Source organism: Apteryx mantelli, chromosome 20 (assembly GCF_036417845.1).
Source record: "Apteryx mantelli isolate bAptMan1 chromosome 20, bAptMan1.hap1, whole genome shotgun sequence".
Lineage (NCBI taxonomy): Eukaryota > Metazoa > Chordata > Aves > Apterygiformes > Apterygidae > Apteryx > Apteryx mantelli.
The window spans coordinates 7,326,993-7,344,594 of record NC_089997.1 but is presented as its reverse complement, the minus strand read 5'-3'; the positions used below and the strand labels follow the sequence as shown (position 1 = coordinate 7,344,594).

General features: G+C 52.1%; 1 protein-coding gene across 1 annotated transcript in view; it reads left to right on the top strand.

Annotated features, from left to right (window-relative positions):
• LOC136993776 (scavenger receptor cysteine-rich type 1 protein M130-like) overlaps nucleotides 1-11,852 on the top strand; it is a 61,110-nt gene extending 49,258 nt beyond the window's left edge. Inside the window, exons 5-6 of the mRNA XM_067308722.1 lie at nucleotides 11,239-11,331; nucleotides 11,716-11,852. Of these exons, the coding sequence (XP_067164823.1) occupies nucleotides 11,239-11,331; nucleotides 11,716-11,852 (230 nt within the window). The remainder of the gene's footprint in view (nucleotides 1-11,238; nucleotides 11,332-11,715) is intronic.
• Nucleotides 11,853-17,602: the final 5,750 nt, after the last annotated feature.

Genomic DNA, 17,602 nt, shown 5'->3' with positions numbered 1-17,602 from the left:
ACCAGCTCAGGGCAGGCTGCTCTGTCCCTGGGGCAGCAGGAGCTGCCGGAGGGGCAGCAGGACCGGGGCTCTCGGGCTGTCCTGGGCAACAGGGTGGGCATGGAGGGGTTGCAGGCAGATAGGGAGGGGGATCTCCTGGACACAAAGCAGGGGAGACAGAGAGTGACCAGCATTGTTACAGGGCCTCCTCCCCTTGCCGGGGGCCCTTGTCCTTGGGCCTGGCCTGAGTTATGCTGTGGACATGCCTGTGCCCGGCCTTGCACCTCTTGGGTCCTGACCTGACCCTGCCCCCATCCTGTTGATCTGATTCCCCGTCTCTACCTCAGAGCTGCCCCCTAACTACAGCCAAGAAAGCCTTGGCAAGGGAAGCTGGGATCCAAGCAGAACCCAGAGGAGGTTGTAGGTACAAAAGGTGACCCTATTTCCACAGCAGCAACACTTGCCTGACAGTCAAATTAAAGGTGTAAGGAGTGCTTCAGTTTTGGACACCCTACCCAGGTAACACTGGACACACAGTCTTAGCTGGATGAAAAAGCGAGGGCAGCCACTTGGGTCTGATTTTATAATGCATATATAGGAGAGCAAGTTTTCCTATATCACAGCTCGACTGTTTATGCACCATTTGTGACTGGGTTCCTGCTACAAAGAGTATGTTGTTGGGCACAGCAAGAGCAGGGCTGCTCCGTACGGAGCTGGGAGCTGAGGGTGACGGCAAGGCAGGCAGGGCAGTGACCCACCAACGAGAGGCGTTGTTCCACAGTGCCCAAACAAGAGGAAGAGAGCAGGTTTGGGGACGGTAACTGGGCTCGGGCACAGTCCAGCAATCTCCAGACAAGACTGTAGGGCTCCAGCCAGCCCTGCTTTGCATGGGAGGATGGACTGGAGAGCTCCAGAGGTCCCTTCCCACCAAAACATCTCTGCAGCTCCGTGAATGGAAAGACCCTGGGCACAGAGACAGGCTCTGCCTGGCCCATGGGCCGCACTCCTGGTGGGCGAGGGGCAGAGCCCTTGGCCAGCCCCACGCTCCTTCGTCCTCCTCTGCCTCTGAGCAGGACAGAGCCTGGGTCCGGGATAGGGCCCCGCTCATGGCCCCACCACAGGCTGCTCCCTGCAAAGGGCGAAACCCTGACGCTCCCAGCACAGAGCTGATGTCAAAGCAGCATCCAGAGCCTGGCTGGCCCCAGTGGCCTCAGGTGTCCCCAGCACAGCTGCAGGGCCCTGAATGGGGCTGCTTGCTCTGCCCCACTGCCCCATGCCCCCCATCCCCCCCATGCCCCATACCAGCCCTGGTGCTGGCCGGCTGCCTTCGGCTGGGGCAGCTCCCACCCCCAAGAGAGAGAAGGGACATGGGGGGAGCAGGCTGGTGGGCTGGGGGGAGGCTGGCGTCCTGCTGCCTGGCTGGGGCTGGATCCCCAGCATGGAGAAAGGTGGGGAGGGCCAGGGGTTGGGGAGCTCCTGGCTGCAGAGCTGGTTCCCATGGTGCCAGGAAAGGGGCTGGGAGCGAGGGGGCAGGAGCTGGGCAGGGGCAGGGGTGGGCAGGGCTGTGTCAGGGGCTGCAGGGAGGGGGTGCATCTGGTTCTGCTGCCGCATAACGGCTGTCACGGTCGCCTCCCTTGCAAAAGGTCCTGCACTGCCCCTGGGCAGACACAGGCTGTTCCCCATCCCCATGCTGTCCTCCCAGCAGGACAGGATACGCGAGAAGGGTCTCGGCTTGCCCCATGCTCAGGGCCAGCTCCTGGGGCTGGCACAGCTTGGCCTGAGGCACCTCCAGCTCCTCAGCCTCTGCTCCAGCACTGCTGACACAGGGACGAGAGCTCCTAGGGCAGGGCAGAATGAACCCGGCTGGGAGAGCGTTGAGGGAAGACCCAAAGGTCCCTGGCTCAGTCCTGGGCTTTGGAAAACTCCCTCATGCACCCCGAGAGGCTCTGTCTGCCTCTTCCACCCTGCCCTGTGCTCCCCTCCCATCAGCCAAAACAGAGTCCAGCATCACCTGGGGACTTCCTTCCCCATGGGAAGGAGAGGGAGGGCCTTCAGCAGACCCACACTGCCTTTTCCACCCCTGACCTTTGCAGTTGCATGTGTCGGGGTCTGCCCACTTGCCTTCACCACAGTCATGGCTGCACTGGAAGCCCATGAAAATCCTGGTGTTCCTACCCTCGAGCTGGCATCCACCCCAAACCTGGAGCCTGGCTGGCCACAAAGGCATCACCTGTTCAGTGCCCTGGCTGTGCAGCTGAGGGCAGGGGTCTTTACCCCAATTTGCCTACTCCCGGCACTGCTGCTGCTGTGCCCATGTCAAACCCTCCTGCCACCAGACTGCCCCAGGGACCGAGGCAGCTCCAGCTCCCTCGAGGGCTGTGCTGAAGCCTTGGAGAAGCAGGTTGAGGTGGGGCTGGCACCACCAGGGTGGGTTGGGAGAGGGCAGCTCCCCTCTGCCACGCTGGGGCTGGGGCTGAGGCTGTGGCTGGGCACAGCTTTTCCCTGGGGAGCTCCTTGAAGAGCCACTCTGGGTGATCCTCCACCTCTGCCCTGGCAGCAGCACCAGCCCTCAGGGTGCTTGAGTGGACGTGCACAGATGGTGGAAGGGGCATGGGCTGCCCTGGGGGAGCATCAAGACCTTGTCCATGCACACAGGGATGGCGTGAGGAAAGCCAGAGCTCGGATGGAGCTGGAACCAGTGAGGGAAGGAGAGGGCAATGAGAAGGCCTCCTGTCAGGACATCCACAGGAAAAGGAAGGCAGCTAAGGAAAATGTGGGTCTGTTGCTCAGTGGGGCAGGGTTATTATTAAATGACTGTTAAATGATCCCCCAGAGTCTGGGAGGTCTGAGCACTCAGCCCCTGCCCAGCCCAGGCTGGGCCCCACGTGGGGGTCAGCAGACAGCCGTGCTCTGGGATCTGCCGGGGTCTTGTGCAGAAGAGAGATCGTGCAAAGCTGGTCTTTTCCCTCCGTCATGATACGGAGACCTGCAGGAGGACAGAGCTGGCCATGCACCACCCCATGCCTGGGGTGAGCAGCCAGCACTGGAAAGGGGTGATGTGAGGGGCTGGTCTGGGACAATGGCCCTGGGGCAGCTTCCCCAGTGTGTCCATGCAACACAGGGAACAACCTGGGCTCTTCTCTCCTGCACCCTCCATGTCCCGGTGCCTTTCCCAGGAGACCTGCATCTGCCCTGCAAGCATGCTGGTGTGTCCTCCCACACTGCCCATTCGCACACAGGAGCTGAATGGCAGCATTTTAGACCCTCTGACAGCAGATGCAGCTCTGCAGGTCTCAGGCTGCAGGGGGTGCTTGGGGCCTCTCCGGGAGACCTGGGCTGGCAGTCAGCTCTCCTGCAGGAGGTGTGCTGCTGTTGACGAGTTGTGTCATCAGGTAAGGGAGTTACAGGAGGAGGTCAGTAGGCTGTGCAGCATCCAAGAAGTGGAGCAAGAGATAGACAGGGTATTCTCGGAGACTGTGCAGCTCCAGGAGTCCCAACCCGCCACAGCGGTGGAGTTGCCAGAGGGCTCTGTGCCGTGTGAAATGGTACATAACACCGTAGGAGAAGGCTGGAAACTGGTCACTGCTTGTGGGAGGAGAAAGGCTCCTACTCCTCCCGAAGACTTGTAGCTGAAGAACAGGTATAGTGCCCTCAAGGATGAGGAGGAGATGGGCATGGCTGCAAGGGAAGTATCTGGGACAACACACCCTGTGCCCTGCTGGAACGCCCGGAAGAAGCGGTGGGTGATTGTTGTGGGGGACTCCCTGCTGCAGGGGATGGAGGCATCTATCTGCCAACCTGACCTCATGTCTAGAGAGGTTTGGGGCCTGCCAGGGGCTCGCGTGAGAGGTGTCATGGAAAGACTGCCAAGGCTTGTCCACGCTTTGGACTGTTACCCACTGCTGCTCTTCCTTGTGGGCGCTAATGACACCAAGGGCAAACTGGAGACCATCAAGCAGGATTTCAGAGCTCTGGGGATGGTGGTCAAGGGTCTGGGAGCCCAGGTCATCTTCTCCTCAATCCTGCCAGTGAGGGGGATGGATGAGAGGAGGAGGAGACGGACTTTCCAGGTTAACGACTGGCTGCGCCGCTGGTGTTGGCAACAGGGTTTTGGTTTCTACGACCATGGGACCCTGTTTGAAGATCGACAACTGATGGCGAGAGATGGGATCCACCTCGCGAGGCGGGGCACGCGGGTCTTTGCCAACAGGTTGGCCAACCTGGTAAGGAGGGCTTTAAACTAGGAAAGATGGGGGAAGGGGAGAGTTATAGTGACAGGGTAGTTGGCAAAAGACTGCTCAAGTCGGGATGCCTCCAGCAGGTGAATGCAGCCAGGGAAGTGCGCATGGGATGTGGCTATGGAGGACCCTCTTTTACCCCTCCTGGGAAACCTGCATGCTCCATCACCTCTCTGAAATGCCTGTACACCAATGCACGCAGCATGGGGAACAAACAGGAAGAACTAGAGATCTGTGTGCGGTCACAGGGCCATGATCTCACTGCCATTACAGAGACATGGTGGGATAGCTGGCATGACTGGAGTGCTGTCATGGATGGCTACGTGCTTTTTAGGAAAGACAGGCCAGGAAAGCGAGGTGGTGGAGTTGCTCTTTATGTGAGAGAGCAACTGGAATGTATTGAGCTGTGCCTAGGGGTGGATGAAGAGCGAGTCGAGAGCTTATGGGTAAGGATCAAAGGGCAGGCTAATAGAGGTGACACTGTTGTGGGTGTTTACTACAGGCCACCTGATCAGGATGAGGAAGTCAATGAGGCCTTCTACAGACAGCTGGAAGTAGCCTCACGATCCCAGGCCCTGGTTCTCATGGGGGACTTCAACCACCCCGATATCTGCTGGAAAGACAACACAGCTAGGCACAAACAGTCCTGGAGGTTCCTGCAGAGCATTGGTGACAACTTCTTGACCCAGGTGGTGGAGGAGCCAACAAGGAGAGGTGTGCTGCTGGACCTCGTACTAACAAACAAAGAAGGACTGGTGGAAGATGTGAAGGTCGGGGGCAGCCTTGGCTGCAGTGACCATGAGATGGTGGAGTTCAGTATCCTGCGAGGAGGAAGCAGGGCGATAAGTAGTATCGCAACCCTGGACTTCAGGAGAGCAAACTTTGGCCTCTTCAGGGACCTACTTGGAGGAATCCCATGGGTTAGGGCCCTAGAAGGAAGGGGTGTTCAAGAGAGCTGGTTAATATTCAAACATCACTTCCTCCAGGCTCAAGAGCGGTGCATCCCTATGAGTAGGAAGTCAAGCAAAGGAGGCAGGAGACCTGCATGGATGAGCAAGGAGCTCCTGGCAAAACTCAAGCAGAAGAAGGAAGTCTACAGAAAGTGGAAAGGGGGACAGGCCATTTGGGAGGAATAGAGGAACGTTGTCAGAGTATGCAGGGATGCGACGAGGAAGGCTAAGGCCCGTTTGGAATTAAATCTGGCAAGGGATGTCAAGGACAACAAGAAGGGCTTCTTCAAATACATCAGTAGCAAGAGGAAGACTAGGGAAAATGTGGGCCCTTTGTTGAATGGGGTGGGTGCCCTGGTGACAAAGGATGTAGAGAAGGCAGAGTTACTGAATGCCTTCTTTGCTTCAGTCTTTCCTGCTCAGGCCAGCCCTCAGGAACCCCAGACCCTGGAGGCAAGAGAGAAAGTCTGGAGAGAGGAAGACTTTCCCTTGGTGGAGGAGGAGTGGGTTAGAGATCATTTAAGCAAACTTGACACCCACAAATCCATGGGCCCTGATGGGATGCACCCACGAGTGCTGAGGGAGCTGGCGGACATTATTGCTAAGCCACTCTCCATCATCTTTGAAAGGCCATGGAGAACAGGAGAGGTGCCTGAAGCCTGGAAGAAAGCCAATGTCACCCCAGTCTTCAAAAAGGGCAAGAAGGAGGACCCAGGGAACTACAGGCCAGTCAGCCTCACCTCCATCCCTGGAAAGGTGATGGAGCAGCTCATCCTGGAGGCCATCTCCAAGCATGTGGAGGACAAGAAGGTGATCAGGAGTAGTCAGCATGGCTTCACCAAGGGGAAATCATGCCTAACCAATCTGATAGCCTTCTATGATGGAATGACTGGCTGGGTAGATGAGGGGGGAGCAGTGGATGTTGTCTACCTAGACTTCAGCAAGGCTTTTGACACTGTCTCCCATAGCATCCTCATAGACAAGCTCAGGAAGTGTGGGCTGGATGAGTGGACAGTGAGGTGGATTGAGAACTGGCTGAATGGCAGAGCTCCGAGGGTTGTGATCAGCGGTGCAAAGTCTAGTTGGAGGCCTGTAGCTAGCGGTGTCCCCCAGGGGTCAGTACTGGGTCCAGTCTTGTTCAACTTCTTCATCAATGACCTGGATGAAGGCACAGAGTGCACACTCAGCAAGTTTGCTGACGATACAAAACTGGGAGGAGTGGCTGATACGCCAGAGGGCTGTGCTGCCATTCAAAGAGACCTGGACAGGCTGGAGAGGTGGGCAGAGAGGAACCTCATGAAGTTCAACAAAGGCAAGTGCAGGGTCCTGCACCTGGGGAGGAATAACCCCATGCACCAGTACAGGCTGGGGGTTGACCTGCTGGAAAGCAGCTCTGCGGAGAAGGACCTGGGAGTGCTGCTGGACACCAAGTTAAGCATGAGGCAGCAATGTGCCCTTGTGGCCAAGAAGGCCAATGGTATGCTGGGGTGCATCAGGAAGAGTGTTGCCAGCAGGTGGAGGGAGGTGATTCTCCCCCTCTCCTCAGCCCTGCTGAGGCCACATCTAGAGTACTGCGTCCAGTTCTGGGCTCCCCAGTACAAGAGGGATGTGGCACTACTGGAGCAAGTGCAGCGAAGGGCTACAAAGATGATTAGGGGACTGGAGCATCTCTCTTATGAGGAAAGACTGAGAGAGCTTGGCCTGTTTAGCTTGGAGAAGAGAAGGCTGAGAGGAGATCTTATCAATGTGTACAAGTATCTGAAGGGAGGGTGTCGAGAGGATGGGGCCAGACTCTTTTCAGTGGTGCCCAGCGACAGGATGCGAGGCAACGGGCACAAACTGAAACACAGACGCTTCCACCTGAACATGAGGAAAAACTTTTTCACTGTGAGGGTGACAGAGCACTGGAACAGGTTGCCCCAAGAGGTGGTGGAGTCTCCTTCTCTGGAGATATTCAAAAGGCGCCTGGATGCAATCCTGTGCAATGTGCTCTAGGTGACCCTGCTTGAGCAGGGGGGTTGGACTAGATGATCTCCAGAGGTCCCTTCCAACCTCAGTGATTCTGTGATTCTGTGAAGCACCCACAAGAGAGCAAATCCTGCAGTACCCAAGGCCAGAGAATAACAAAGCTGGGCCATGCAGCCGTGGCAGGAGAGGTGTTTGGTGCCTGAGCTGACTCTGCAGCACCTTGGGGCTGGTGATGAAGGTGACTAGATCTCCAGGAAGGACAAGGTGCCACTGAGAAAGTCCCTGGGCCTGAACAGCTTGTGATCCAGCAACACTGTGACTGCATCATTAGTACAGTCCCTGTTCATATCATCAGGAGGTGAGAAAAGGTTTCGGGAGAGGAGAGCTAGCAGGGTTTGAGAGTGTAGGTGTATATATATGAAGACCCTTGGTGTGATGTGCCTTCCATCTTGGCAGCATGCTCAGATGTAGATGGGATGGACTTTGCCTAAAGGCAGTGATTGGAATCCATTGTTTGGGAATGGGCAGGAAACCCAATATGCACTGGGGTGTTTGTCCAGCAACCACTCTGAAAGGGCATGGTTTTCCTGTAGGTCCTGTGCCGTATCTGCTAGAAACATGGTGGTTGTGCTGGACACCCCATGCATCTGACATGGCCCTGCAGGCTTATTGTCATTGCATGAAATCAAGTGTCTGCTCTGAATTACATGAGCTGTTTGCAATGTCTGGATTTGCATAGAACTTGGCTTCATAGAGAGCAGAGCTCTTGCAGAAGTAGGCATCAAGTGTCATTTCAGATGGCCAAGGAGATTCTTCACCCAGCTGATGCTCTAGAAGGATGTGGGCCTCATAGTTACTCCATCAGAGGAAACAGACAGTGGCACATGTCTTGGACCATCTCTGGCACCTCAAATGTTGGAAGGTGTTTGTATGTGAACAACTGACTCCCATCAGTGATTATTTTAGTCTACTTCACTGGACATTTCCCAGGGGTGACCCTGCAGCCTTTCAAGAATCGTCAGCCCTGGAGCCCCAGGAACATCTCAAGAGTGCAGAGGGGACAGAGAAAGTCATGTCTTCAGCTGGGCCTGTGTTCCTGAGCTGGGCCTGGCTCCTGGAACTGCGGGAGCCCATGGCAACCTGGCAGGTGCTGCAGGGAGACAGCTCTGTCCAGGAGCAGCTCCTCTTAAAGGAGCAGCAAGACTCAGGGCACTGCCTGCAGGCTCCAGGATGAGATGAGCCACTTGGAAGTTAAAGACAGTCAGGAATGGGAGGACAGCTGAGAGCTCACTGCAGGGAGAAGTCTTCACAGCCCTTCACACAGTAAGTCTCTGGCTGCAGGGCAACACTGCTGTGGTTCCTGGAGGGTTCTTCTGAAGCTGGCACCTACCATAGCTGATAGGATCTGTCAGGGTGGCTCTTCCAGCTTCTCCTGTTTGGCGCAGGTGGTGCTTTAGAGCAGGGATTCCCAGCCACGCCATCAGAGGGACAGGGCATCATGGCCACCTTTTCCCAGGGATGGTGCAGGGTTGTGAAGCCAGGGAGTGCACCCAGGTCTGCATGGGCTGTAATTCAGAGCAGTGTCCCTACACCCCAGGGTGCTGTGTGCCTGGGGCAGTGATTCTGCCACCTGTGAGGGTCAGCACTCAGCCTGCCTGGGGAACTCCCCACGGTGCTGCAGGGAGAAGCTTTGGGTGGAAGGAGTGACCCCGGCAGGGCATGTTCATTCCCCCTTCAAGAGGGTGCTGTGTGGGTCAGGGCTGTTCTTAGCTCTAGCTCACCCCCAGGATCATTCTGAGGGGCCTTTTCAAGAGGGCAGTCAAGGCAAGGGCTACCTTAAAGATAAGGATCTTTTCTGAATCTATGCTTTCATTTTCCTACTGTTTGCTGAGCACTGACAGGGAAAAGACATGGGATAGAGAAACAGCTCCCGGGAGGAAAAACTCCAGGTAGTGGAGCAATCAGAGAATGAGAGGAAACTGAAAACAGAAATTCTGTAGGAAGGGGATTTGGGGAAATTCTCAGATAGTCCCTACAATGCAGACATTTTCCTCTAAGCCCCCTGTGTCTCCTCTTCCACCCAGAGGAGCCTCTACCCTCAAGGCCATGGGGTCCAGGCCATGTGCCCCTTCCTCAGCAGCCCGATCTCCAGCAGAGCAGAGGGGCATCTCTCCGGCAGCATGCCTTTTTCCCACTGCACAACAAAGGGCTGAGAGTGACTGTCCTGCAGTGTTGCCACCTGGGAGGTGGTGTGCACAGCTGGGGAAGGTGAAGGCTTTCCTTACTGCCTCTCTGTCTCTCCCTCCTTGCTTTCCTTTTAGTAGGAGGCTCACAGTATTGCTCCTTGTTTCCTTACCTCTCCATGCTGGTCTGGTTCTTGTTCTCCTCTCTCTGGGGTTAAGCACGGGGATTCAGCTGCAGTTAAGGCATTTACCCCATAGGTCCTGCATGGAGTTGTCTTCATGGCAGTGACATGCCCAAGTCCCCTTCCAGCCTTCTAGGCAATGCATTTCATCCAGCTGGGGAATGATCTGACTCTCCCTTAAGGAGACCCCATTTCTAGCACTCTTGACTGTCTTTGTGGGGTGTCCTGCGGGCTGCAAGCTGCCCTCCAGAAGACCGCAGCATTCCCAGAGCATATTTGTGATAGCTGAGAGTCCTTGTGCTGATCGTGTGAGTCAGAAACCTCGTCACACACCCTGAAGAGCTCTCCATAGTACTCTCTGTATGTCGTCTCAGAGAGAACTTGGCAATGTTCACTTTGAAACTGAACTCCTCTGCTCTCACCTCAGTCCAGTTTCTTTCTCTGGATAACTTGTGAGTGTGATTGTCCTTTAGCTGGGACAGGTGCAAGCACAGGGCAGTAAGGAGCAAGACTCTAACAGACCAGATGCCCTGACTCTGCACGCAGTCACCATGAGCCCCTTTTTCTTCTTGGGATGCACAAGTGCTCATGCTGAGAGCAACTGAAATGCCAAAGATTTCTACTCCATCAAAGAATGCTCCCATGGTGTAATGGAGGCATCTAAAAACTAAAGAAATATATCATAAAACTATCCACTACAGCCTATTTTCTGGAGAAAATGAGTGTTAAAATGTTAAATAGCTCCTCAACAAAACAAGTGGATGTAATCTGCTGCATGTTATGTGCATCAGACCTAGTTGCTTCCCCCTCCCACTACAATGTCTTGCGAAAGAGTGCAGATGGTAAACCCATCTGAGGACAGGATTCATCTCATTGGGACAGAGACATCTAGAAAGGATCAAGTCAGCCCCTGCCTTAATTTCACGGTTCCTCTCCCTGGCCAGAGTGGGAGCTGGTGTGACTGATTCAGTACAGACACCTCTGTTCAAGAGGGCAAGGCTGGGGGAGATGAATCCCTCACAATGATCTTCTCTTTTAGATACAGCTGGCATGAGTGCTGTATTCATCTCTCAAAACGGTAAATAGAGGGTATTCCCCTTCATTCCAAATCCCCTTCATTCAGCTCACAGGGCCCATCCGCAGGTATCCCCACCGAATACACATGGCAGTTTGACATCTCCATTTACACACCCTGGCAGAGCAGCAGTGACTCCTCTGGAGCCCATGTGCAGAGGCCCCTGCTCTACACGGCACACTCAGTCAGTACAAACCAGAGGTCAGGAAATGGAGCTGAACAAAGGGAAAGGAGAGAGGCGATGTGGGGGGACTTGGAGGAGTGAAATGGGTTTTGTTCAGAGAAGTTTGTTCTAACTTGTCAATGTCATTTCTTCCTTGGACAGTGCCCCAAACAGACAGCAAATGTCCAACAGCAGCTCCCTCAACGAGTTCCTCCTTCTGGCATTTGCAGAAACACAGGAGATGCAGCTCTTGCACATCTCACTCTTCCTGGGCATCTACCTGGCTGCCCTCCTGGCCAACAGCCTCATCATCACAGCTGTAGCCTGCGACCACCGCCTCCACGCCCCCATGTACTTCTTCCTCCTCAACCTCTCCCTCATCGACCTTGGCTCCATCACCACCACTGTCCCCAAATCCATGGCCAGTTCCCTGAACACAAGGGCCATTTCCTACTCCGGATGTGCTGCCCAGGTCTTTTTGTTTTTCTTCTTGATTTCAGCTGAATATTTTATTCTCACCATCATCGCCTATGACCGCTTTGTTGCCATCTGCAACCCCCTGCACTACAGCATGATCATGGACACCAGAGCTTGTGCCAAAATGGCAGCAGCTGCCCGGGCCAGTGGTTTTCTCAATGCAGTGCTGCACACTGGAAACACATTTTCAGTAACTTTCTGCCAAGGCAATGTCGTGGGCCAGTTCTTATGTGAAATTCTCCACATCCTCAGGCTCTCCTGCTCAGACTCCCACCTCAGGGAAGTTGGGGTTATTGTGTTTAGTGTCTTTTTAGTCTTTGGGTGTTTTGTTTCCATTGTGCTGTCCTATGTGCAGATCTTCACAGCTGTGCTGAGGATCCCCTCTGAGCAGGGCAGGCACAAAGCCTTTTCCACGTGTCTCCCTCACCTGACTGTGGTCTCCCTGTTTGTCAGCACTGGCATGTTTGCCTACCTGAAGCCCCCCTCCATCTCCTCCCCAGTGCAGGATCTGGTGGTTGCAGTTCTGTACTCAATGATGCCTCCAACAGTGAACCCTCTCATCTACAGCATGAGGAACAAGGAACTTAAGGATGCACTGAAGAAGCTGATTCAACTGGTACTAGTTCAGCAGCAGTAAGCTGTCCATCTCGCTTCACCAGTGATTTCTAATTTATCACAGACAACTCGTGCTTTGGGCATTCTCTCTGAGAAGAGAATGTTTATATGGAAGTGTTTGAATTCATCCCACTTCTCAAGAGGGGTGAACTCAGTCTGTCTCACTGAGAGACCTTCCGTAAATGTGTCTATCACTGTATCAGAGCTGATATGTCTGTAATAAAAGGGCATTTCCTCAGTGCAGTGCTTGAAGATTGGGCTCTCCTTCCAAGGTTGGAGCCAAGAATGTGCTCAAGGACTTTCACCCTGAAAGGGCCTGTTGCTTTTCCAGGGCTCTCCACAGGCTCAAGGCAATGAGCTCATGGGGTGATGTGTTAGGGAATGAGGGCTGGATTCAGCTCTCACTTGTGGGTGCCCAGCGCTCCTGGAAGTGGAGAATGGTCAAGCGATATCTCTCATATGACAGAGATGGAGACTGATGCCCATCCTTCCTGAAGAGAGTGTGGAGCCACACGGAGAGCACAGGGGACCTCCAAAGGCACCATGTGCCTAGAGGTGGGCAGGGAATGGAGCTTCACAAAATCAAGTGGAGTCAACCAAATGCAAAGGGCTAACCCCAAAATTGTACAGGCTAGTGAGAATTCTGCAGTCCCATGAGAGGCAGTGGTGGGGACCCTTGGTGCCTGGCAAGTGGTTCATGTCCCCCTTCAATGAAGAGCCATGGGTGAGATCTAACGACACATCTGAACACAGCCTGAGCCATTTGAAATGTCCTGTAATTGCTCAGAGCATCATCCACGGCCACAGACAGGGGTTGTCAGGTGCAATGACGCCTGTGCAGCTGGATCTGCTTCCCCCATCGCCACCACGGCCAGTGCAGAGTCACCCCATGGCCCTGGAGCACCACAGCCTGCTCACTCTGCAGAGCAGCACCAGCAGTTGGTTGCTCACCAGTAGAGGGGAGGGTCCAGGAACAGCTGGGCAGGCCAGCACTGATGGACTCACCTGGGGGAAGGCTCCAGCCTCAGCCGGGCAGTGGGTCCAGCCTCTCCCTCTAGCTCTTGGTGGCAGGGCCATCGCTGCCTGTGGCCTGGACCCCCGGCCTGCTCCTCCTGTGCTTTCACCGCCTTGCAGGGCGCTGGAGCTGCCCCAGAACAGGGCAGCCAGCCAGTGCCAGCACTGGGACAGGGCACAGGGGGACAGAAGCAGACAAAAGACTGAAATTTGTGCTTGTGAGGTCACTTCTGCCTGGGTACCCGATAGGCCGGCAGCAGGCATATGGCTTCGGTTCTGATTCCAATTGTGAGGTCACTTTTTTTCTCTGAAACTGATGGAGCAAGATCACTAGAAAGTTTATTTTAGGTCTGGATTAGTAAACAGCACACAAGGAAAGATGAAACCGTTGGAATGGCTGAACAACATAAATATCATGTAGGTACTTATGGTAATGTTATAACTTTACCCATCCAGTTTGCAGTCCTTTATATACAGACATGGTGGGGATCAGCAGTGAACAAATACCTTTGCTATCTGCCATTTTCAGTTCTTGTTTTGAACTGTATGTGCTTCATGCAGCTAAGGTTTCTCTCTGAGCAGTGTTCAACTATGCCCTTCAGTCCAGGGGAGCGGGCTGCTGCAATCCTGCCTTTTTCCCATATAATGCAACTATTTTACAGTTCAAGTCAGCTGCAGAAGCCATCTATTTTTACCGTTCAACACATCCAAGACAACATTCTGTCAGTCACTCCTTGCTTCCTTGGTATGACTTGGCAACCACTTTTTATCTGGAGAACAGTATAAGTTAAAGGGTATTTACTAAAATACAGGTTAAGCTCTATGTGAGAAAATATTTCTGAAGCTTGTAAAAAGGTCGTTCCTTGATGTGAGCTTGCTCTGTGGCAGAAGGTTCTAAGCAGATGAAAGCAGCAAGTTGCAATTATAAAGTATTTTGCAGCATTGGCTACGATGCAACAAACCACAGGCAATAAAGCATATTTGTTTACCTAAGACTGGTGCCTTTCCAAATCCTGAGGGCAATGGGTCTCACCTATTTCCATAAATCTTTGCTGCATTTTAGGTTTTTAGTATTTTCAATTCCACTTAAAATGAAGGGATTACTCGTGTGCAAACAGTGGGATGAGGAATGTTCTTCTCAAAATGTAGTGTGAATAAAATTAAAAAAAAAAACAGTCTGAAGTCTGCTGGCATCATACCTTGCGCTATCAGTAAAACTCCTCTGCAGGTTGCTCCCATGTGTTGGGTTAAACTGCTCATCAGCTTCCAGCATGTCACATTCAGACTCACTCAGTGGAGCAGGAGTACCGCATTTTTTGATACCTTGCAATATAGACAGTGGGGTTTTCAAATGTACACTGCCTTCGCCTGCTGAAGTGATTTAATCTTTGCAATCATCAGGAAGCATGTGCTTATTCTCTTTCATCTTTTTTTTAATATATATATATATAAAGTTAGAATGGAATCTGGCCTAAAAATCACCCTTGTGCACTTGTCATTGCAAATGTGATGCTATGTGGACCACACCTTTCAAGGTGCCCCTCAAAAGAATAGGATATAGGAGGAAAGAGTGAGTTGGAAGGATCTGGAAGGGAGTGCTCGATGTACAGGACGATGTCAGAAGGTCCATGAAAGTACCAAGAAAGCCCTTACATGTACTGAGTCATACTCTCTTTCATTATAATGAAACAGAAGCTTGCCATATGTCACCTGCCATGTCCTTCTGAGACAAGACCTCAGGATACAATTGTGGCCAGGACTGAAAACAACATTGGCTTCAGCAGGATGAAGATTTTACTCCAAGCCAATTCCCAAGAGAGATGTAGTCTGTGGTAAACGGAACTAAGAACAACAGAAGATGACATGAATCTAGTGGCAGTCCACTAGAAGGGATCCCCAGCCACCTCAGAAGAACAGAGGAGTAAGTATCTCCCTTTCACATCAATGCACGTGCCTTAAATATATCTTAACTGCACATTATGGCAAGAAGAAAAGTCTCTGGGAGAAACAGATTCCACCAGGCAACAAGAGACATAGATAGAAGTTTTCCAAAGAAAACCCCTGAATATTTTCTTCTTTCAGTTCTCAGATTACCATAAAATTTGTCCACCAGCCTTTGGAAATCATTGTACATGCTGGTAAAAACTCAGTTTGCTTTTCCCTTGTGCATTTATTCCTATTTAGTAGTTGGAAAACATGCATAGAAAATCATTGGATAGAACTAATAAAGATGAAAACGGAGAACAAGTATTTGCTTTCCTTAAAATAGAAATTATTTCGATCAGAAAACTGCAATGTGTTCAGTTTCAGTCTGGCTTTTTTGACTTGTTCTGATATCAAGAATGAAACACTGCACTCCCCAAAGCACCCAGTGTTTCTCACTGGAGGTAGTTAGTATGCTGCTTGCTCTATTTTCTTTATTTTCCTCATACAGAAAGACCCAGAAGCAACTGAAGGACACAAAGACTATGACAAAGTCATATTACTTTGCCAGTGGGACACTGTGACTGTCTGAACTTATTTTTTCAACTCTAACGCAAAAGCTGTCATTACATCTTTACATGTCTGTCAGTTGACTTACCTGGTCAGTAATAGACTTATCCTGGCCAAGAAGCACGGCTCTTATTAGGAAATGAAAAGGGAGTTGTAGTTAACTACAGGTGTGTTGTACTAGTGGTATTTTATTTAGTGACTTTCAGCTCTTCATGTTGCATGTATTAATCTACCGCAATGACTCTGTGCTTCAGATCTCTTCCAAAAGCTGTTAAGAAGCAAACTGTTCATTCACCACTTCTAATAATATTATTGAGTACACCCTTTTTGATGAAGACATGAAAAATGGCAAAGTTTAGTCTGTGACTGCTACAGTATACTGAACCACAGTTACTGTAAGTCTGCCCTACTTTTAGAATGACAGTGCATGAAGTAAAAAACCATGCATTTCTGTTTAATGGTAACTCCTTTATGCAACTAAGAATTGGAGAGCATAAAAACAAGCACCCAGAAGTACCATCTTGTCCAGTTGAAATATCAGCTATCCAAGAAAGAAAACACAGGAAAGCTGTATTTGCTAATATCAAAGATAATTGACAGGTGCTGGGAAACACAATGAGTAGTGAAATAAATTTTAATGTCTAAAGAATGCTGTGTCTTTTTTTGTTTTGTTTTGTTCTTCTCCTTGAGTTCCATCCCTTATTTGATTTGGGTTTCCCTGTCTCATGAGTTGATGTTTAACCAAAGATACAAGATATCACAGGTCTACTGTGAAATAGATATAAATATGCAGCTTTGAATATTTGGATTATAGGAGGTCATCTTTCAGAAAGGGTTCTTTGGAGGAGTTTCTTGAAGATCCCAGAAACACAGAATCAAAAAGTGGTTGAGGTTGGAAGGGACCTCGGGAGATCATCTAGTCCAACCCCCCTGCTCAAGCAGGGTCACCTAGAGCACATTGCACAGGATCGCGCCCAGGCGGGTTTTGAATATCTCCAGAGAAGAAGACTCCACAACCTCTCTGGGCAACCTATTCCGGTGCTCTGTCACCCTCACAGTGAAGAAGTTTTTCCTCATGTTCAGATGGAACTGTCTGTGTTTCAGTTTGTGCCTGTTGCCTCGCGTCCTGTCGCTCAGCACCACTGAAAAGAGTCTGGTCCCATCCTCTCGACACCCTCCCTTCAGATACTTGTACACGTTGATAAGATCTCCTCTCAGCCTTCTCTTCTCCAGGCTAAACAGGCCCAGCTCTCGCAGCCTTTCCTCATAAGAGAGATGCTCCAGTCCCCTAATCATCTTTGTAGCCCTTCGCTGCACTTGCTCCAGTAGTGCCACATCCCTCTTGTACTGGGGAGCCCAGAACTGGACACAGTACTCCAGATGGGGCCTCACCAGGGCTGAGTAGAGGGGGAGAATCACCTCCCTCCACCTGCTGGCGACACTCTTCCTGATGCAGCCCAGGATACCGTTGGCCTTCTTGGCCACAAGGGCACATTGCTGCCTCATGCTTAACTTGGTGTCCACCAGCACTCCCAGGTCCTTCTCCGCAGAGCTGCTTTCCAGCGGGTCAACCCCCAACCTGTACTGGTGCATGGGGTTATTCCTCCCCAGGTGCAGGACCCTGCACTTGCCTTTGTTGAACTTCATGAGGTTCCTCTCTGCCCACCTCTCCAGCCTGTCCAAGTCTCTCTGAATGGCAGCACAGCCCTCTGGCATATCAGCCACTCCTCCCAGTTTTGTATCGTCAGCAAACTTGCTGAGGGTGCACTCTGTCCCTTCATCCAGGTCATTGATGAAGAAGTTGAAGAAGACTCTGTGCCACTGATCACAACTCTCTGAGCTCTGCCATTCAGCCAGTTCTCAATCCACCTCACTGTCCACTCATCTAGCCCACACTTCCTGAGCTTGTCTATGAGGATGTTCTGGGAGACAGTGTCAAAAGCCTTGCTGAAGTCAAGGGAGACAACATCCACTGCTCCCCCCTCATCTACCCAGCCAGTCATTCCATCATAGAAGGCTATCAGATTGGTTAGGCATGATTTCCCCTTGGTGAAGCCATGCTGACTACTCCTGATCACCTTCTTTTCCTCCACATGCTTGGAAATGGCCTCCAGGATGAGCTGCTCCATCACCTTTCCAGGGATGGAGGTGAGGCTGACTGGCCTGTAGTTCCCTGGGTCCTCCTTCTTGCCCTTTTTGAAGACTGGGGTGACACTGGCTTTCTTCCAGGCTTCAGGCACCTCTCCTGTTCTCCATGGCCTTTCA